Genomic DNA, 22,617 nt, shown 5'->3' with positions numbered 1-22,617 from the left:
GGATTGAACCGGTCAGTAGTGATGCCTCTAGCACTGAGATGCAGTGCCCTAGACCGCTGCTCCACTCAGTAGCGTGGATGCTGAGTGTTTTCATTTGAACTCCATTATTGAAGGAGGAGGGTGGGGAGATGGGTTGTTGGGCTGGTTTCTGGGGGTCTAGCTCATCCATCATCCCTCTTCATTAGAGTTTTCCAGACTGGGGGTTCCATTAACGGAATTCCCATTCTGAATTCCACAGTCCAGAGCTATGATAGATGCTGAGATATGCTGCATGTTTTGCATGCCATTCAGTTCAATCAACACAGGAAGTAAACTGAAATTGAAAACCAATGAGGAACATTTGAATTAGAATATCAGTTTACTTCATGAACATGCAGTTTGGTAAATGGTTGTGCCAACTTGTGTAGTGAATTGCAAGGACTGTGTCACCTGTAGCCTTAATGATAGGAAATCATTTGACCCTGAAAGATACGGACAACTGGCACCTCCTACCTGGACTGACTCTAAATGAGGATCACCTAGTACAAATGGATGTCTAAGTACCATTTATAAACACACGGCTCATTTCAGTGTTATCAACATTTTACACACAGTCTTAGCAACACAGAGTAAATTGACATTTGTTTTAGGGAATTAGGCAACACTTTTTACCTGTGCACTAATTGGTGCTGATCTGGGATCAGACTGTAAGCACGAGTGCTATTAATAATTCAGCAGATACACCATGAATAGATTAATGACAAACACCAGTTTGCTGTCGCTCTGTTCACTTTGATCCTGTTTAAAGAACAAGTGTAATCTAAAGGTTGTGGAGCAGTGTCATAAATTCCCACTGAAATCAAACAGTGCTAGAGTGGAGAACTAAGGACAGGTGACACTTCATCAGTCATAGAATGATACTAATAATATCCACACAGAATGCTCAGTAAATTGATTGATAGGGGTTGGTTTATTCATTGATTCATTAGTTGCTTGATTAGTTGGTTGGTTGATTGATTACTTGATTTATTGGTTGGTTGGTTGATATCATGAATCTATTGTCAATATTTTGTTGATAATGAAATATACAGAGGTCTAGATTTGTCCAGTTTAGTTCACATGAATGAGTATTGTGATGTATTCTTCTTAAAGTTAAAGGCTTTCATCATTTCATACTCTGTAGTAACAGGGAATAAGGTGTGCATTGATATGCATGTTATTATACAGTCATTATTCTGATGTAGAGCATGAGGCTGTTCTCTTAGATACAACACCCCCCATCATGCACTCTCAATGACCTCTGGATTGAGGTCATGTGTGTCTCCGGTGTCTGAACGAACAAGCCTGTTGCAGCCTGTACCACGGTTCCGTCCCAAATGGCACCCTATTCCCTATATAGTGCACTACTTTTGACCAGAACCCATAGTCTCCCAGTAGAATATACTGTATAGACCCCAGCAGCCTGCTATCTGACAGTGGATCATTTATTTATCGTATGGACCATTTATCTCCGCTGCTGCTTAGTTGCTCCAGTGGGCAGGGACCTAGTGAACTAAATATATTTCCCTATGATTCTGTCAAATGGAAAAACAAGGTATTTTCCATTCAGCCAGGGGCTACTCATCAATCAGAAGTCCATTCCCATGTTTAGGTCCCACAGGGGAGTCCCAGACATAGTTATACCATGGCCAGAATACATGGGTGGACAATCACAGACCAGTTTGGGCTAGCATTGGCTGAGGCCTCCCAGGGTGTGTGAATCTCTTGTCCTTAAGGCTGGGTGAGCAAGAAGAGAGGGAGGGGGCGGCGAATTGGAGCATAAATTGCCTTTTTCCAATGGAGCTTTGTCTGACATTATTTTAGTCACTGAAATAATTCCGTTATTGTAGTGGTTTGTCCCACGGGTTTAAATTACTGGGTTGTCCACTAGGAAGTGAGAACTCCCTCAACAAGTCAAGCCATCCCATTGTGCTTATAAATGTTATGTGGACATCCCTATAAATGCAAAATGAATGGTCTATTCCTTCACCATTGTCATGGCACCATCAAGCATCCATGTTATTCACACCTTGCATGATGCTGTCTACAAGGATTGCATTCCCTGAGTGACCTTGCACATCTACCATTCCAGTGTTTAAATGCTATATTGTAATTACTTTGCCACCATGGCCTATTTATTGCCTTACCTCCCTTATCCGACCTCATTTGCACACACTGTATATAGAATTTTTTTTCTACTGTATTATTGACTGTATGTTTGTTTATTCCATGTGTAACTCTGTGTTGTTGTATGTGTTGAACTGCTTTGCTTTATCTTGGCCAGGTCGCAGTTGTAAATGAGAATTTGTTCTCAACTAGCCTACCTGGTTAAATAAAGGTGAAATAAAATAGAAAATAAAATAAATATAATAGGGAGAATAGCTATGTATACTACAGGGGTCAAATTACAGTTAGTGGTGAAACACCTGCCAACATCACTGTGTGGAATAGTAGTGGTTAACTCTGGGAGTCCATCTCACTGTGTATAAAGAAGTGTGAAATGAAGGGGAGTCATATCAACTGGCCTGGGCGTGGGATAAGGGTGGCCAGAATAATATGGGCCTCCTCTCTGAACCTGGTTCCTCTCAAGGTTTCTTTCCTCTGGGAGTTTTTCAGTTGCGATAAGGTCCTCTGAACGTTGACTGAACATTGTCAAAAGTAATGACACTCAGCCGCTAGCCTTTGGGACAACGGGCAGGCTTCGTCACACCTGTCCTCTGTCCTCAGAACGCTTCCTCAATGACAACTTATGTAACCCTGTCCTAATGCTCCGCATCACCATAGCAACTACATCATCCTCATCCGTCTCTTCCAGCCAGGGCCGCAGCCCCAATAATAAGTCATAGATGATAGCAACGATGCTTCTAGATTACATGTCAAAGGAAGAGGAGAAAGTGTTGAAAGTGTTGTTATCTATTGGACTATGTTGGACTATCAGTGTGTGCGATAAGATTAAGATTTGAATAGTTGTCCTGATATTATATTTATTCTCGCTTCAAAGCTAAAATTGGAAAATGTGATCACACAGACTTCACGTCGTGGACATTATACGTATCTGCTCTTAACCCCAACATTCTATTTTTAAATTCCTTTATAGGGGTCTGGGAGAGAGAAAAACAACAACAGCAAAATAAATGCATTATAACCCAGCTGATTAGAAAATCAGTCATGGCTCTCGGGTGAGCAATGTTTCAGCCTGGCAGATATAGTGAACCAGCGCTGCTCTCTCAGGGAGAGATCTGGCAGGTAGAGTGAACCAGTGCTGCTCTCTCAGGGAGAGATCTGGCAGGTATAATGACCCAGTTCTTCTCTCTCAGGGAGAGATCTGGCAGGTATAGTGAACCAGTGCTGCTCTCTCAGGGAGAGATCTGGCAGGTATAATTACCCAGTGCTGCTCTCTCAGGGAGAGATCTGGCAGGTATAGTGACCCAGTGCTGCTCTCTCAAGGAGAGATCTGGCAGGTATAATGACCCAGTGCTGCTCTCTCAGGGAGAGATCTGGCAGGTATAGTGACCCAGTGCTTCTCTCTCAGGGAGAGATCTGGCAGGTATAATGACCCAGTGCTGCTCTCTCAGGGAGAGATCTGGCAGGTATAATGACCCAGTGCTACTCTCTCAGAGAGAGATCTGGCAGGTATAATGACCCAGTGCTGCTCTCTCAGGGAGAGAACAGGCAAGTATAATGACCCAGTGCTGCTCTCTCAGGGAGAGATCTGGCAGGTATAATGACCCAGTGCTGCTCTCTCAGGGAGAGATCTGGCAGGTATAATGACCCAGTGCTGCTCTCTCAGGGAGAGATCTGGCAGGTATAATGAACCAGTTCTTCTCTCTCAGAGAGAGATCTGGCAGGTATAATGACCCAGTGCTGCTCTCTCAGGGAGAGATCTGGCAGGTATAATGACCCAGTGCTGCTCTCTCAGGGAGAGATCTGGCAGGTATAATGAACCAGTTCTTCTCTCTCAGAGAGAGATCTGGCAGGTATAATGACCCAGTGCTGCTCTCTCAGGGAGAGATCTGGCAGGTATAATGACCCAGTGCTGCTCTCTCAGGGAGAGATCTGGCAGGTAGAGTGACCCAGTGCTTCTCTCTCAGGGAGAGATCTGGCAGGAATAATGACCCAGTGCTGCTCTCTCAGGGAGAGATCTGGCAGCTTGTTTTATTATGACTGGGGGGGGGGGGTGGACATGCTCAATGGGAGTGGACTACTTCCTAATAACTCAACTAAATCTTGTGGATGTGAATTTACATTTTAAATGCATGTCTCCATCAATTTGAGACGCCGGTTCTGGTCATAATTGTTTGTTTGTACTCCTCCGAGATCAACACATCTCTGAATTAATGTGACATTTGAAAATATATTTTTTTTTAAACTCTGCTTGCTGAACAGTCATTTAGTCAAGGGTTGCGTCAAAAGTAGTGCACTATGTAGGGAATAGGGTGCCATTTGGGATGCATTCATAGATGTTTTTGTCATCATGACCAGTCCTCTTTGGGGTCAAGCAAACAAGGGAAGGGCAAGGGAAATCCAGCCAGGCAGAAAAGTAACCCCTCCCTCAATCCCTCCCTCCCATCCTCCCACTTCCATCCTCCCTCCCATCCTCCATAGCCTTGACCTCTAAACTGGTAAATGCCCCATCAAGCTTTATTTCTCAGGTCTGCAGGATACACAGTATCCACTCCCTCTGGCTGCATAACGGATGGCCTGGACACCGTGGATGGTACAGGATACACAGTATCCACTCCCTCTGGCTGCATAACGGATGGCCTGGACACCGTGGATGGTACAGGATACACAATATCCACTCCCTCTGGCTGCATAACGGATGGCCTGGACACTGTGGATGGTACAGGATACACAATATCCACTCCCTCGGGCTGCATAACAGATGGCCTGGACACCGTGGATGGTACAGGATACACAGTATCCACTCCCTCTGGCTGTATAACGGATGGCCTAGACACCGTGGATGGTACAGGATACACAGTATCCACTCCCTCTGGCTGCATAACGGATGGGCTGGACACCGTGGATGATACTCCCACTGGCTGCATAACAGATGGCCTGGACACCGTGGATGGTACAGGATACACAGTATCCACTCCCTCTGGCTGTATAACGGATGGCCTGGACACCGTGGATGGTACAGGATACACAATATCCACTCCCTCTGGCTGCATAACGGATGGCCTGGACACCGTGGATGGTACAGGATACACAGTATCCACTCCTTCTGGCTGCATAACGGATGGCCTGGACACCGTGGATGGTACAGGATACACAGTATCCACTCCCTCTGGCTGCATAACGGATGGCCTGGACACTGTGGATGGTACAGGATACACAGTATCCACTCCCTCTGGCTGCATAACGGATGGCCTGGACACCGTGGATGGTACAGGATACACAGTATCCACTCCCTCTGGCTGCATAACGGACGGCCTGGACACTGTGGATGGTACAGAAATCAAATCAAATCAAATCAAATGTATTTATATAGCCCTTCGTACATCAGTTGATATCTCAAAGTGCTGTACAGAAACCCAGCCTAAAACCCCAAACAGCAAGCAATGCAGGTGTAGAAGCACGGTGGCTAGGAAAAACTCCCTAGAAAGGCCAAAACCTAGGAAGAAACCTAGAGAGGAACCAGGCTATGTGGGGTGGCTCTCTTCTGGCTGTGCCGGGTGGAGATTATAACAGAACATGGCCAATAATAATAATAATAATAACAGAACAATAATAATAATAAGGCAGAACAGTTGAAACTGGAGCAGCAGCATGGCCAGGTGGACTGGGGACAGCAAGGAGTCATCATGTCAGGTAGTTCTGAGGCATGGTCCTAGGGCTCAGGTCCTCCGAGAGAGAGAAAGAAAAAGAGAAAGAGAGAATTAGAGAGAGCATACTTAAATTCACACAGGACACCGAATAGGACAGGAGAAGTACTCCAGATATAACAAACTGACCCTAGCCCCCCGACACATAAACTACTGCAGCATAAATACTGGAGGCTGAGACAGGATACACAATATCCACTCCCACTGGCTGCATAACGGATGGCCTGGACACTGTGGATGGTAAACAGATTATTTATGCCAACGCCAATCAGCCAACAGCACCAGGGCTAGTGGGAAGGGAAATTACCCAGACAGCCTGTACCTCTGACCTTCCTCCCAACCCACTATTTTTGGGTGACCCACTTTGCTAATGCTATGCTAAAAAAAGCATCATATTAAATCTGGAACAAACTATTCATCAGTCCATTAAGTGACAAATTAAAGAGCTATTTATTCGAGGAGCAGATATTTTTCATCAAGAGTTGCCGGCATCAAGAGTTGCCGGGAGGAAGGTGTGTTTGTGTGTACATATGAATGTGGATGTCTGCTCTTGAGTTCATGCAGGGTGTTTGTGTGTGTGTGTGGGGGGGGTGGGGGGGGTTGGTGTGCGTGTGCATGTGTGTTATACATCTGACAAGGCACTGACACATACTGTAAGGATCCCCCCCCCCCCCCATGTATTTCTCCTCACACAGTGATAGCATGTTGGTTTTCAAAATGACAATAATATATTCATGTATTCTGGAAGCTCTGGGAGGGCTGAACAAATGCCTGCCAACTAGGTTTTATCAAAGAGGAAAAAAGCCTGGATTCTGACATTGACACACACACGTATATAAACACACACACATATATAAACACACACACATATATAAACACACACACACATATATAAACACACACACACATATATAAACACACACACACATATATAAACACACACACACGTATATAAACACACACACATATATAAACACACACACACGTATATAAACACACACACATATATAAACACACACACATATATAAACACACACACACATATATAAACACACACACACATATATAAACACACACACATATATAAACACACACACACATACATATAAACACACACACACACATATAAACACACACATATATAAACACACACACACATATATAAACACACACATATATAAACACACACACACGCTATTGATCAGGAAACTGGAGCATGTACTGCTTTCATCTCCCTTGTGTTCTCTACCTGGAGAAGACTGCAGGCAAAAGATGTCTGCCGGCCACAGCCTTCTCTGTGTGTTGATATTTAGTCACGGAGGAAGGGAACCTGACTAGAACTTTACAGACTAGTCTGAGGAGAGCTGTCTTTTATTAAAGGAAAACTCCACCCAAAAACTATATTTTAGTTTTAGCAAAATGCTCCTACGGGTTGATTTCTGTATTTTTGTCACATTCTGACCTTAGTTCTTTTGTTATGTCTTTGTTTTAGTATGATCAGGGCGTGAGTTGGGGTGTTAGTCTATGTTCCTTTTTCTATATTGTGGTAATGTGTTTGGCCTGGTATGGTTCTCAATCAGAGGCAGGTGTCGTTCGTTGTCTGATTGAGAATCATATTTATGTAGCCTTTTCCCACCTGTGTTTTGTGGGTGATTATTTTCTGTTTAGTGTTTCTTCATCACCATACTGGACTGTTTAGTGTTTCTTCATCACTTTACAGGACTGTTTAGTGTTTCTTCATCACCATACTGGACTGTTTAGTGTTTCTTCATCACTTTACAGGACTGTTTAGTGTTTCTTCATCACCTTACAGGACTGTTTAGTGTTTCTTCATCACCTTACAGGACTGTTTAGTGTTTCTTCATCACCTTACAGGACTGTTTAGTGTTTCTTCATCACCTTACAGGACTGTTTAGTGTTTCTTCATCACCTTACAGGACTGTTTAGTGTTTCTTCATCACCTTACTGAACTGTTTAGTGTTTCTTCATCACCTTACAGGACTGTTTAGTGTTTCTTCATCACCTTACAGGACTGTTTAGTGTTTCTTCATCACCTTACTGGACTGTTTCGTTTTTTTGTTTATTCACGTTGTTATTTTGTTCGGTGTTCAGTTGTTTCATTAAAATAATGGACACTTACCACTCTGCGCATTGGTCCGATATTTCATACTCGCCGTCAATACTCGCCGTCAGACAACAAAGACAACCGTTACAATTTTGAAGGTTACATAACTTGAAAACTTGAGTGCTGACAAGCAAAACATTTGGGACTATGACAACAATGGACTAATGGACAAACCAAAATATTGTTTTTGGGGTGGAGTTTTCCTTGATGTATTTCCTTGTTTTATGACAAGGATGTTGGTAGGAGAGCATTCAAGTAGCTACAAGCAATTGGACTGAACTCTCCCGGCCAAATTGACCAAATAGGTATACTTTTTGCGTTTACATTTTAGCCAGTTAGCAGACGCTCTTATCCACTTAACTAGGGTTAAGTGCCTTGCTCAAGGTCACATTGACAGATTTTTCACCTAGTGAGCTTTCAGTTTACTGGCCCAGTATTTGTCCAAATACTGGACAGTATTCAGTATGGTCTCTGGGACAAGGATCTCCAACGAGCCCCTTAACAATGTAAAGTAATGCAGTGCAGACAGACAGACGTGTTTCATTACATCTCATATAGACAGTCCATCAATGCAATACATCACCAAAACGCCGCCATGCTTCGGTCATGTCTCTGTGATACACTCTTCATGGGGTTTCCCCCATCGGTGAACATCACCTGTGTCATGGGGGATATTTATGCATCCGCCACATGCGTTCTCATAAACACAAGCTCTGGTGAGTCAATAGCATGTCTGCGATAGAAGCACGTCTTGAAATATTGATGGCCAGATGAGTGAATGAAGAACAGTACGGCGTATAGAATATGTTGTGTGTGATGTTGGCATGACAACACATGGATGTTCTATGTGGAGGGTATTACAAGAAAGACCTTCGCTGATGCCCCATACGTACTCACGTGTTCAGAATGCCCATTCCTCAGTCTCTGTAACGTGTCAGACTGCACATTGGTACTTGTTAAGGTGTTTGAAACACTTCTTTCCTATAAACACCATTCCTGTGAATGACAACCAAATAGTTTCCCCATTGGGCAGTCCACCAACTATGTCTATTTTTACCTGCTGTTGTCGTGTATGTCTCCGCTATTGATGTCATTGCCCCAGCAGCAGGATGACCTGGGTCTTGTAGTTGTGTCATCCCTGACCTCTGACCTCTAATGGGTCAGCGTTTCTTCTCCGACTAATTTCCTACACATGGTAGGGCACACGTGGTAGGGGACAGCTGCTTTGAGTATTATTGTTGCGGGGCCCTGCGAAGCTCCATGGACTGACAGTATTGTGTCTGGCAAGGATCCAACTGTCAGTTTCTCATCCCCCCACGTCGACTTTATGAGGGAAAGTAATAATGAATTATTCAAATTAGAACGTCTGGAAAGGTTTGATAGGCTATTTTTAGACCCGGTATCTGGCTGGTTGCCAGAAGCTATGGGGTTTTAGAAGGGTTCCCCGAGAGCATCTGCTGTCATGTCACAGCGAGATACATAATGAGAACGGAAGCCAGGGTAAGTGTGAGAGGGAGACAGTGAAGTAGAGTGGGAGAGAAAAAGAGCGAGGGAGAGAATAGCAAATGTCTCTCATAGAGGAATGGCTTTCTCTACCTCTAATCATCTTCAGTTGAGGTTGATTCCACCTTTTCTATTTTTACCTCAATGGATTCTGTCTCTTAGTCTGTCAGAACAGAAATCTCTTCTCCGCTGCGTTTGTGTTTGGGGAAAAGAGGAGGAAACCCTTTTCCTTTCTCTGCCAGGAACACATCCATTCACCCCTCCATTCTCTCTCTTGGTCTCTCTCATTCTCTCTCTCTTCAGCCTGGTCTCTCTCTCTCCGTCTCTCTCTTTCTCTGCCAGGAACACATCCATTCACCCCCCATTCTCTCTCTTGGTCTCTATCATTCTCTCTCTCTTCAGCCTGGTCTCTCTCTCTCCCTGTCTCTCTCATTCTCTCTCTCTTCAGCCTGGTCTCTCTCTCTCCCTGTCTCTCGCTTTCTCTCTCGACAACACGACTTTACCATGCCAAGTTGTCAGAAAAAGTTGCCGTTACCACGGCGCCATGCACTTGATCAAGAGAGAAGAGCAGGCAGGGTGTGTGACAATGGCTTTGTGTGGGACTTCATTGTTACATGGGGACAATTCACTCCTGTTTCCTCCGAGGATATTCCCTGGGAATACTGTTTCATCAGCTTCAACTTATTATGAACCCCAGACTCTTCAAGGTCTCTGAAGAATTCAGCTGAGATGAAAATCTATTATTTGGCAGGTTAATTACATGTGTGTTATGTCGTTTGTAAATTAACAGATCTGGAAACTGCGGTACATGATGTAGGTTTTAACTACTGTTTATTTCTGGAACAGGCACAGGAAACTGGAGCCGACAAGACGAGCAAATATGGTTGACATGATTAATTTATCTTATTCAGTATTAGTATGTATGGTGGTGCACCAGCGCTACCAATCATCCCTCTCTTGACTTGTTATCCTCTGTTTTCACACATTCAGCTGAAACCAAACCGTCTACATGACACCCCCCACCACCAGCACACTCCATGTTCCATATGGCATGTTTGATGGGGGGGTCTGTGTGCAACAGTAATCATTTTAGGAGATGCACAGTGCCCCCCTGGGTTGGAAAGCAGGAGATAAACAGTGCCCCCCTGGGTTGGAAAGCAGGAGATAAACAGTGCCCCCCCTGGGTTGGAAAGCAGGGTTTTTGAAAATATTCCATGTTAATGTCAGAAACCTCTGGGTTCCCCTTGGTGGGAGATGATGTCACAAAGGCTCAGTGCTGGATGGGGATTTTGGGCACTAGGCCAGGGCAGTATGGGGAGGCTCATAGGCAGGACTTGGACTCCCCATGGTTGGTAGAGCTACAGAGCTCAACGTCTGCATCCCAAGTGGCACCCTACACCCTATATAGTGCACTACTTTTGACTAGGCAATAGGGTGTCATTTGAGATGCAGCCTACATCTCCTACAGATGATGGGTGTCCAGAGGAGATAGGGGTAATGGGCCCTCTGATTGGTCGAATGTGTCGGGCTGTTGATGACAGCAGAGGAGTAGTAGCCTGATAGCAGAGGAGTAGTAGCCTGATAGCAGAGGAGTAGTAGCCTGATCGGGTTTTTCTTCTGATGGACTGACGCCAGGGTTTTCCCATCCACGTCTGTTGTTGTGCCAGCAGTCAAAGCAATGTGTGTGGACTTGGAGCCAAGATGGACGTTCTGTTTCCAGGCTGAGATGGATCCGTCTGGTTTTTGTCCCCACTGGGATGACTGTGCTGTATAGTGCTTCATTTTAAGTGTAACAGAGGTTTGGTGAACCACACATGACGAATTACCTTTCCGGATACCTGAAGACTCGTATTAGCTCCCCAAGCCTATGGCAATAGCTCAGAGAGTTAGCAAGCTTGTGGCTCACAGACCTGGGTTTGAATGCATTTGTTCTCACAAACTCCCTATGGTAAAGTTATAGCTCAATTGTAAGTATGTTGTTGCGTCCAGTAGAAATTGCATCCAGGATGTCTATACAGTACCAACAACATGTCCTACTCCTCGCTAAAGCTCTCATGGTATCCGTGACGGCTGCAGCTCTGTAGTATAACTATAGTGTCTGTTGGCTGGACTGGGAGTGTGTTCACTATCCCTCCGCAAGGCAATCAAACAAGCTAAGCGTCAGTATAGAGTCAAAGTAGAGTCGCAATTCAACGGCTCAGAGACGAGAGGTATGTGGCAGGGTCTACAGTCAATCACGGACTAGAAAAGAAAAGCCAGCCCTATCGCGGACCACGATGTCTTGCTCCCAGACAAACTAAAGAACTTCTTTGCTCGCTTTGAGGACAATACAGTGCCACCGACACGGCCCGCTACCAAAACCTGCGGGCTCTCCTTCACTGCAGCCAATGCGAGTAAAACATTTAAACGTGTTAACCCTCGCAATGCTGCAGGCCCAGACTCATCCTCAGAGCATGCGTAGACCAGCTGGCTGGTGTGTTTATGGACATATTTAATCAATCCTTATCCCAGTCTGCTGTTCCCACATGCTTCAAGAGGGCCACCATTGTTCCTGTTCCCAAGAAAGCTAAGGTAACTGAGCTAAATGACTACTCACTTCCGTCATCATGAAGTGCTTTGAGAGACTAGTCAAGGACCATATCACCTCCACCCTACCTGACACCCTAGACCCACTCTAATTTGCTTACCGCCCAAATAGGTCCACAGACGATGCAATCTCAATCACACTGCACACTGCCCTAACCCATCTGGACAAGAGGAATACCTATGTGAGAATGCTGTTCATCGACTACAGCTCAGCATTTAACACCATAGTACCCTCCAAACTCGTCATTAAGCTCGAAACACTGGGTCCTGACCCCGCCCTGTGCAACTGGGTACTGGACTTCCTGACGGTCCGCCCCCAGGTTGTGAGGGTAGGTAACAACATCTCCACCCTGCTGATCCTCAACACTGGTGCCCACAGGGGTGCGTTCACAGCCCTCTCCTGTACTCCCTGTTCACCCATGACTGCGTAGCCATGCACGCCTCAAACACAGTCATCAAGTTTGCAGACGACACTACAGTGGTAGGCTGATTACCAACAACGACGAGGCGGCCTACAGGGAGGAGGTGAGGGCCCTCGGAGTGTGGTGTCGGGAAAATAACCTCACACTCAACGTCAACAAAACAAAGGAGATGATCGTGGACTTCAGGAAACAGGAGAGGGAGCAGCCCCCTATCCAAATCGATGGGACAGTAGTGGAGAAGGTGGGAAGTTTTAAGTTCCTCTGCGTACACATCACGGAAAAACTGTAATTGTCCACCCACACAGACAGTGTGGTGAAGAAGGCACAGCAGCACCTCTACAACCTCAGAAGGCTGAAGAAATTCGGCTTGTCACCAAAAACACACAAACTTCTACAGATGCACAATCGAGAGCATCCTGTCGGGCTGTATCACCGCCTAGTACGGCAACTGCTCCGCCCATAACCGTAAGGCTCTCCAGAGGGTAGTGAGGTCTGCACAATGTATCACCAGGGGCAAACTGCCTGCCCTCCAGATCTTCTGCCTGTTCACCCCGCTATCATCCAGAAGGCCAGGTCAGTACAGGTGCATCAAAGTGAGGACCGAGACACTGAAAAACAGCTTCTATCTCAAGGCCATCAGACTGTTAAACAGCCAAACTAACATTGAGGGGCTGCTGCCAACATACTGACTAAACTCTAGCCACTTTAATAATGGAAAAATGTATGTAATAAATGTATCACTAGCCACTTTAAACAATGCCACTTTATATAATGTTTACATCCTTACATTACTCATCTCATATGTATATACGGTACTCTACATCAAATAAAAAAAATGTATTTATATAGCCCTTCTTACATCAGCTGATATCTCAAAGTGCTGTACAGAAGTGCTTTCCCAGCCTAAAACCCCAAACAGCAAGCAATGCAGGTGTAGAAGCAGGGTGGCTAGGAAAAACTCCCTAGAAAGCCAAAACCTAGGAAGAAACCTAGAGAGGAACCAGAGGTGGCCAGTCCTCTTCCGGCTGTACTGGGTGGAGATTATAACAGAACATGGCCAAGATGTTCAAATGTTCATAAATGACCAGCATGGTCAAATAATAATAATCACAGTAGTTGTCGAGGGTGCAACAAGTCAGCACCCCAGGAGTAAATGTAAGTTGGCTTTTCATAGCCAATCATTAAGAGTATCTCTACCACTCCTGCTCTAGAGAGTTGAAAACAGCAGGTCTGGGACAGGTACCACGTTCGGTGAACAGGTCAGGGTTCCATAGCCATAGGCAGTACAGTTGAAACTGGAGTAGCAGCACGACCAGGTGGACTGGGGACAGCAAGGAGTCATCATGCCAGGTAGTCCTGAGGCATGGACCTAGGGCTCAGGTCCTCCAAGAGAGAGAAAGAAAGAAAGAAAGAAAGAAAGAAAGAAAGTAAGAAAGAAAGAAAGAAAGAAAGAAAGAAAGAAAGAAAGAAAGAAAGAAAGAAAGAAAGAAAGAAAGAAAGAAAGAAAGAAAGAAAGAAAGAAAGAAAGAAAGAAAGAAAGAAAGAAAGAAAGAAAGAAAGAAAGAAAGAGAGAGAGAAAGAGAGAATTAGAGAGAGCATACTTAAATTCACACAGGACACCAGATAAGATAGAAGAAGTACTCCAGATATAACAGACTGACCCTAGCTCCCCGACACATAATCTACTGCAGCATAAATACTGGAGGCTGAGACAGGAGGGGTCAGGAGACACTGTGGCACCATACAATGATACCCCCGGACAGGGCCAAATAGGAAGGATATAACCCCACCCACTTTGCCAAAGCACAGCCCCCACACCACTAGAGGGATATCTTCAACCACCAATTTACCATCCTGAGACAAGGCCGAGTATAGCCCACAAAGATCTCCGCCACCGCACAACCCAAGGTGGGGCGTCAACCCAGACAGGAAGATCATGTCAGTGACTCAACCCACTCAAGTGACGCACCCCTCTTAGGGACGGCATGGAAGAGCACCAGTAAGCCAGTGACTCAGCCCCTGTATTAGGGTTAGAGGCAGAGTATTCCAGTGGAGAGAGGAGAACCAGCCAGGCAGAGACAGCAAGGGCGGTTCGTTGCTCCAGAGCCTCTCCGTTCACCTTCACACTCCTGGGCCAGACTACACTCAGTCATATAACCTACTGAAGAGATGAGTCTTCAGTAAAGACTTAAAGGTTGAGACCGAGTCTACGTCTCTCACATGGGTAGGCAGACCATTCCATAAAAATGGAGCTCTATAGGAGAAAACCCTGCCTCCAGCTGTTTGCTTAGAAATTCTAGGGACAATTAGGAGGCCTGCGTCTTGTGTTTATTTAGTGCTTTTCCGGGTAGCCGGAAAGTAGAGCATTGCAGTAGTCTAACCTAGAAGTGACAAAAGCATGGATACATTTTTATGCATCATTTTTGCACGGAAAGTTTCTGATTTTTGCAATGTTACGTAGATGGAAAAAAGCTGTCTTGATATGTTCATCAAAAGAGAGATCAGGGTCCAGAGTAACGCCAAGGTACTTCACAGTTTTATTTGAGACGACTGTACAACCATCAAGATGAATTGTCAGATTCAACAGAAGATCTCTTTGTTTCTTGGGACCTAGAACAAGCATTTCTGTTTTGTCCGAGTTTAAAAGTAGAACGTTTGCAGCCATCCACTTCCTTATGTCTGAAACACAGGCTTCTAGCGAGGGCAGTTTTTGGGCTTCACCATGTTTCATTGAAATGTACAGCTGTGTGTCATCTGCATAGCAGTGAAAGTTAACATTATGTTTTCGAATGACATCCCCAAGAGGTAAAATATATAGTGAAAACAATAGTGGTCCTAAAACGGAACCTTGAGGAACACTGAAATTTACAGTTGATTTGTCAGAGGACAAACCATTCACAGAGACAAACTGAAATCTTTCCGACAGATAAGATTTAAACCAGGCCAGAACTTGCCCGTGTAGACCAATTTGGGTTTCCAATCTCTCCAAAAGAATGTGGTGATCGATGGTATCAAAAGCAGCACTAAGGTCTAGGCGCACGAGGACAGATGCAGAGCCTCGGTCTGACGCCATTAAAAGGTAATTTACCATCTTCACAAGTGCAGTCTCAGTGCTATGATGAGGTCTAAAACCAGACTGAAGCATTTCGTATACATTGTTTGTCTTCAGGAAGGCATTGAGTTGCTTGTTCAAAATGTTTTGAGAGGAATGGAAGATTCGATACAGGCCGATAGTTTTGGTAGGCTTGATTACCAACAACTGCATCTTGCCTCTGCCGTTTGGCCATCACTCATTCATATATTTTTATGTACATATTCTTACTCATTCCTTTGCACTTGTAAGGTAGTTGTTGTGAAATTGTTAGGTCAGATTACTTGTTAGATATTACTGCATGGTCGGAACTAGAAGCACAAGCATTTCACTACACTTTCATTAACATCTGCTAACCATGTGTATGTGTATGTGACAAAAAACATTTGATTTGATTTGTCTGTGTATTGCACTACTTTTAACCAGGGCCCATGGGGCAGGTCGTGGCTCCCATAGGGCTCTGGTCCAAAGGAGTGCACGATGTATGGAATAGGGTGCTATTTGGGGTGCAGCTTGGCTCTCCTCTCAGCTCTCTAGTCAAAGGGGTTAAACTAATCTGTGGGGCAGTGGTCTGATGGAACTGTGTCGTATGGCCCCTTTCCTCACAAGTCTCTGCTGTGATCTGAAAACATGCGTAGGTCCAAGAGGCGGAGGACGCGACAGATGCACACGGGCAAAGTGCAGTGATTCATCTTATCAAGAGGGCCTGTCTTACCCTGTCTTCTCTGCCAGGGCATGAGATTGCTGCCTGTCAAGTGTTTGGGTTGGCTGATGGAGCCCTCTGATTAGATCAAGCCACTATGGAGGCCTTAAGAGGGATGGAACTTGTTTCAGTGCGGGGAGCATTGGGTCAAACACTCAGCCAGGAGGAACGGCGTCAATCCTCCACGCACCACAAAGTAGGATTTATATGGTGGTGTGCTTTCCACGTGCTAATGCTCCCTAAACTAATTTGGCCTACTAAGTGTGTTTAGGGTGTTTACATCAGATGGAATGGAGGCAGCATCTCTTTTTTTGCATTTTGATGCCTGTCATTCACAACGTGTGTGTGTGAGAGAGAGGATGTGTGTATGCGTGCGTGTGTCTCTCTCTCTCTCTGTGTGTGTGTGTGTGTGTGTGTGTGTGTGTGTGTGTGTGTGTGTGTGTGTGTGTGTGTGTGTGTGTGTGTGTGTGTGTGAGAGAGAGAGAATGTGTGTATGCTTGCGTGTGTGTCTGTATGCAAGAGAGTGTATGTGTGCATTATGTCTGTCTTCCCATGTGTGTGTTCTGTGTGTCTACGGCAGCACCTCTGTTATGACATGATTCAGTTGTTATATGACATGATTCAGTTGATATATGACATGATTCAGTTAATATATGACATAATTCATGTGTGTATTCTGTGTGTCAACGGCAGCCCCTCTCTGTTACATGACATGATTCAGTTGTTACATGACATGATTCAGTTGTTAAATGACATGATTCAGTTGTTACATGACATGATTTAGTTGATATATGACATGATTCAGTTGTTACATGACATGATTCAGATGTTTATATGACATGATTTAGTTGATATATGACATGATTCAGTTAATATATGACATAATTCATGTGTGTATTCTGTGTGTCAACGGCAGCCCCTCTCTGTTACATGACATGATTCAGTTGTTACATGACATGATTCAGTTGTTAAATGACATGATTCAGTTGTTACATGACATGATTTAGTTGATATATGACATGATTCAGTTGTTACATGACATGATTCAGTTGTTACATGACATGATTCAGTTGTTACATGACATGATTCAGTTGTTACAGGTCATCAGGGGGCAGACAGGTATGTATTAATCAACAGAAGCTGGGAAGACTATATAATATGCCCCATCTCTGGGAATGATGTGTGTGTGCGTATTCGAGACAATTACACCACAGCGTGAAATGACAGTTGCCATTATTCTTCACAGCATCATGGGAAGGAAGGAAGCATCATGGGAAGGAAGGAAAGAAGCATCATGGGAAGGAAAGAAGCATAATGGGAAGGAAAGAAGTATCATGGGAAGGAAGGAAGCATCATGGGTAGGAAGGAAGGAAGCATCATGGGTAGGAAGGAAGGAAGCATCATGGGTAGGAAGGAAAGAAGTATCATGGGAAGGAAGGAAAGAAGCATCATGGGAAGGAAGGAAAGAAGCATCATGGGAAGGAAAGAAGCATAATGGGAAGGAAAGAAGTATCATGGGAAGGAAGGAAGCATCATGGGTAGGAAGGAAAGAAGTATCATGGGAAGGAAGGAAAGAAGCATCATGGGAAGGAAGGAAAGAAGCATCATGGGAAGGAAAGAAGCATAATGGGAAGGAAAGAAGTATCATGGGAAGGAAGGAAGCATCATGGGTAGGAAGGAAGGAAGCATCATGGGTAGGAAGGAAGGAAGCATCATGGGTAGGAAGGAAGGAAGCATCATGGGTATGAAGGAAGGAAGCATCATGGGTAGGAAGGAAGGAAGCATCATGGGTATGAAGGTAGGAAGGAAGGAAGCATCATGGATAGGAAGGAAGGAAGCATCATGGGTAGGAAGGAAGGAAGCATCATGGGTAGGAAGGAAGGAAGCATCATGGGAAGGAAGGAAAGAAGCATCATGGGTAGGAAGGAAGGAAGCATCATGGGTAGGCAGGAAGCATCATGGGTAGGAAGGAAGGAAGCATCATGGGTAGGAAGGAAGGAAGCATCATGGGTAGGAAGGAAGCATCATGGCCGCCAGTCTTCTTGTTTTGTGTTCATGAGAATGGCAGGAGAAAGAGAAATAGTATAAGTTATAGTTTGAGCTTTATAACTCATACTATAACTTATACTATTTCTCAAGATACATTAGATATTTATTAGGAAGGTTGTTACTTTAAAAGGAGGATATTCCCCATTTTGATGACCAGTTTACACACTTAACCCGGCTGTTGTTGATACCGCTGCACAGTTTCTCTGGTCAAAGTGGTGTTTTTGTGCCTAAGTTGCAGTTGTGGTTAGGGGGAAGTGTGTTATGAATCTGCTCATTATTATGTTGAAATAGATGCAGTAGAAAAACGTGAGGGCTTTTGTGAAACTCTGGAAAGTAAAGATGTTGTCTGGAACAGATGGTGCTGTGGCACATTGTAAATCACTAAACATCTGAGCTTCTGTCCATTGTATGGCTCCCGTGCCTGCCTCCTACTTCAAAATGGTAAATGTGCTTCACGATTTCATGTTCTGTTCTGTTGCGGCCTTGCCTATTCACTTGGCTCGCTCTAGAGATCCATTATTAAATAGCTAGTACCTCGGTTCTGTAACAACGAATGCTTGTTAACTTTGCAAAGTCAATTCAGGGGTTTTCATTTATAGGTTCTCTCAGTTGCCTGATGCCTGCTGCCTTTTTAGAACTTGTCCTCCTGGTGAACAAAATACAGAAAGTTTATGAATAAAGTCACGTTCTGGAATAGACATAAATAATACATGTGAAAAGGCTGCATGCAACCAGTGACTGCCAGGATGAATGCACAGATACACTTCATGAGTGCAGAATGACGTTCTGAGACTGCATGAGTCATAGGCTGCGTTCCAAATGGGACACTATTCCCTAGATAGTGCTCTACCAGAAACGCATACAATTCAAAACAAGGGAGGGTGTGAAACCACTTCCTCTGAGCTCTAGGAGAGATGGAGGGAGAGCGATGGAGGTAGGAGAGGAGCAAATTGTGCACCTCTCTGGACCCAGCTCCATTTGCACATACAAACACAAATGCATACGCCCGCGCACACAGTCTACACATCTGGGTCAAACAGACTGAAGTTTGTCTGCCCAGGAAATCAGTTTCTGAGTACAACAGGTCTGGCTGCAGTGGACATTCTGAAGTAATTCATACATACAGTGGCTACTTTTAAAGGGCAAAGCTGAAAGCCTTCCACTGAAGAATACACTAATTCATTGAATGTTTCACCCGTAGTCATAAAAACATGGATAGGGATGCATGTAAACCAGAAAGGTCAGAATCTCTGCCACTGAGGCTGTACAACATAGTCCCAATGAAATCAATCCCCCTGGCGTCTCCCACTTCCTCTGGCTTGTCCATAAAGACAAGGTTTTGGTCAGTAAACTAGACCCAGGGTGTCACTTGTGCTCCCTCTCCAGCCTCTAGGTCACCAGGCTGCTCGTTATGGTGCACACCTGTCACCATCGTTACGCGAACCTGCGCGTCATCAGACTCACCTGGACTCAATCACTTCCCTGATTACCTTCCCTATATATGTCACTCCCTTTGGTTCCTTCCCTATATATGTCACTCCCTTTGGTTCCTTCCCTATATATGTCACTCCCTTTGGTTCCTTCCCTATATATGTCACTCCCTTTGGTTCCTTCCCTATATATGTCACTCCCTTTGGTTCCTTCCCTATATATGTCACTCCCTTTGGTTCATTCCCTATATATGTCACTCCCTTTGGTTCCTTCCCTATATATGTCACTCCCTTTGGTTCCTTCCCTATATATGTCACTCCCTTTGGTTCCTTCCCTATATATGTCACTCCCTTTGGTTCATTCCCTATATATGTCACTCCCTTTGGTTCCTTCCCTATATATGTCACTCCCTTTGGTTCCTTCCCTATATATGTCACTCCCTTTGGTTCCTTCCCTATATATGTCACTCCCTTTGGTTCCTTCCCTATATATGTCACTCCCTTTGGTTCCTTCCCCAGGCATCATTGTTTCTGTTTCAGTTTGATGTCTGTGTTCTGTTAGTGTTTCTTGTTTTGTATTATGGTCTGTTTATTTTATTAAAACACTCCCTGAACTTGCTTTCCAACTCTCAGCGCACATCGTTATACAGGGGTTAATGAATAGGACCAATGTGTCACACCCTGACCATAGTTTGCTTTGTATGTTTCTATGTTTTGGTTGGTCAGGGTGTGATCTGAGTGGGCATTCTATGTTGGATGTCTTGTTTGTCTATTTCTATGTCTGGCCTGATATGGTTCTCAATCAGAGGCAGGTGTTAGTCATTGTCTCTGATTGGGAACCATATTTAGGTAGCCTGGGTTTCACTGTGTGTTTGTGGGTGATTGTTCCTGTCTCTGTGTTTTGCACCAGATAGGGCTGTTTTGAGTTTTCACATGTCATTGTTTTGTAGTTTATTCATGTATAGTTTTCCTTTATTAAACAAACATGAATCATCACCACGCTGCGTTTTGGTCCACCTCTACTTCACCACAAGAGAACCGTTACACAATGAGGGCTATATAGTCATCCTTGTCTCTGCTTGACTTTGCCGTGGGGGCACTGTGCAGACCCTGAGATATGTTTTGTGAGTGACAGAGAGATTTCAGCTAGTGAAGACTGAAACAGAGGTATAGGCAGTGGACAGAGAGATTTCAGCTAGTGAAGACTGAAACAGAGGTATAGGCAGTGGACAGAGAGATTTCAGCTAGTGAAGACTGAAACAGAGGTATAGGCAGTGGACAGAGAGATTTCAGCTAGTGAAGACTGAAACAGAGGTATAGGCAGTGGACAGAGAGATTTCAGCAAGTGAAGACTGAAACAGAGGTATAGGCAGTGGACAGAGAGATTTCAGCTAGTGAAGACTGAAACAGAGGTATAGGCAGTGGACAGAGAGATTTCAGCTAGTGAAGACTGAAACAGAGGTATAGGCAGTGGACAGAGAGATTTCAGCAAGTGAAGACTGAAACAGAGGTATAGGCAGTGGACAGAGAGATTTCAGCTAGTGAAGACTGAAACAGAGGTATAGGCAGTGGACAGAGAGATTTCAGCTAGTGAAGACTGAAACAGAGGTATAGGCAGTGGACAGAGAGACTGATTAAAGAATCTTCACTGTGTCTCACCAACAGCTGATGTTTAATTAAAAGGTGACTCATTCCTAGGAATATATATCCTTCTGTCTCTGTCTCTGTCTCTTTCTCTCTCTGCATCGATATTGTAACGGCTCTCGTCGAAAGGAGTGGACCAGAGCGCAGCGTAAAAATGATTTTTATTTTCAAAAAACACTCAAACAAAATAATAAAAGTGAAAACAAAAGCGCACAGTTCTGTCAGGTACAGACACTAAACAGAAAACAAGACCCCACAAAACCCAAAAGGAAAATAACAACTTATATGTGATCCCCAATCAGAGACAACGATAGACAGCTGCGTCTGATTGGGAACCACACAAGGCCAAAAACAAAGAAATAGAAAACATAGACTTTCCCACCCGAGTCACACCCTGACCTAACCAAACACAGAGAATAAAAGGATCTCTAAGGTCAGGGCGTGACAGATATTTGGGTTAAAATCACACAATTGCTTTATTATTTAGGGGGTTTTCTGGACTAATATAAGGTTGACATTCACCACATATAAAATATTATGTTTTTTTGTTGTCTATTATATTAGAAAATAATATACTTCAAGGATTTCCTCTTGTAGTTATTACCTTTAGCTACATTCAACTGAAATATTTGTTATTGACTAACCTATAAGCTGAATTCCCTTGTGCCACTCTGCTCATCTAAAGCAATGTGTACAGACTAGTTTTCGAGAGACAATCTGAACTGACCTGAAGAGGTAGTCTGAGTCCATTACACAGAGGATGTGGGCTTGTGCTGTGTAGAACGACAATTCTATACCACTTTAAACTCAGTCATTGGGGCTGGATTGTAAATCTGTAATGTGGAGGACAAGGGCTGCATTTCCATACTAATTGGTGTCTTATGACCCAAAGATCTGATGTGATTGGTCAAAAGACCAAATAGTGGAGAGGAAAAAAATCTGAATTGTGCTACCTGTTTAAACGCAGACAATGAGATCCATCAATCAAGTATTTGTTTTTGTATATGGCTTTTTAGAAATATATTTGTTACAATTTATGACTCACTCACAAAAACCCAGCCTGATCCTTTCTCTGTTTGAGCTCTTACCTACTCCATACGGTCATGCAAACCAAACATGGCATGACAGGGTGGAAAGGAGTGGCATGATGGCAGAAACAGACTGGTACCCACTACCAGGCTACCAAATGGACTGGACAGATCTTTCCTCATCCAC

The 22,617-nt window shown here is 44.3% G+C and overlaps 1 protein-coding gene across 1 annotated transcript in view; it reads left to right on the top strand.

Moving 5' to 3' along the window:
* The first annotated feature begins 3,186 nt into the window (after positions 1-3,186).
* LOC109878849 (potassium voltage-gated channel subfamily C member 2) overlaps positions 3,187-22,617 on the top strand; it is a 30,800-nt gene continuing 11,369 nt past the window's right edge. The window contains exons 1-2 of the mRNA XM_031818005.1: positions 3,187-3,197; positions 4,671-5,424. Coding sequence (XP_031673865.1) covers positions 3,187-3,197; positions 4,671-5,424 — 765 coding nt within the window. The remainder of the gene's footprint in view (positions 3,198-4,670; positions 5,425-22,617) is intronic.

This window comes from Oncorhynchus kisutch, unplaced genomic scaffold (genome assembly GCF_002021735.2).
Source record: "Oncorhynchus kisutch isolate 150728-3 unplaced genomic scaffold, Okis_V2 scaffold1225, whole genome shotgun sequence".
NCBI lineage: Eukaryota > Metazoa > Chordata > Actinopteri > Salmoniformes > Salmonidae > Oncorhynchus > Oncorhynchus kisutch.
The sequence above is the reverse complement of the archived record's forward strand: the minus strand, read 5'-3'. Positions and strand labels throughout refer to the sequence as shown.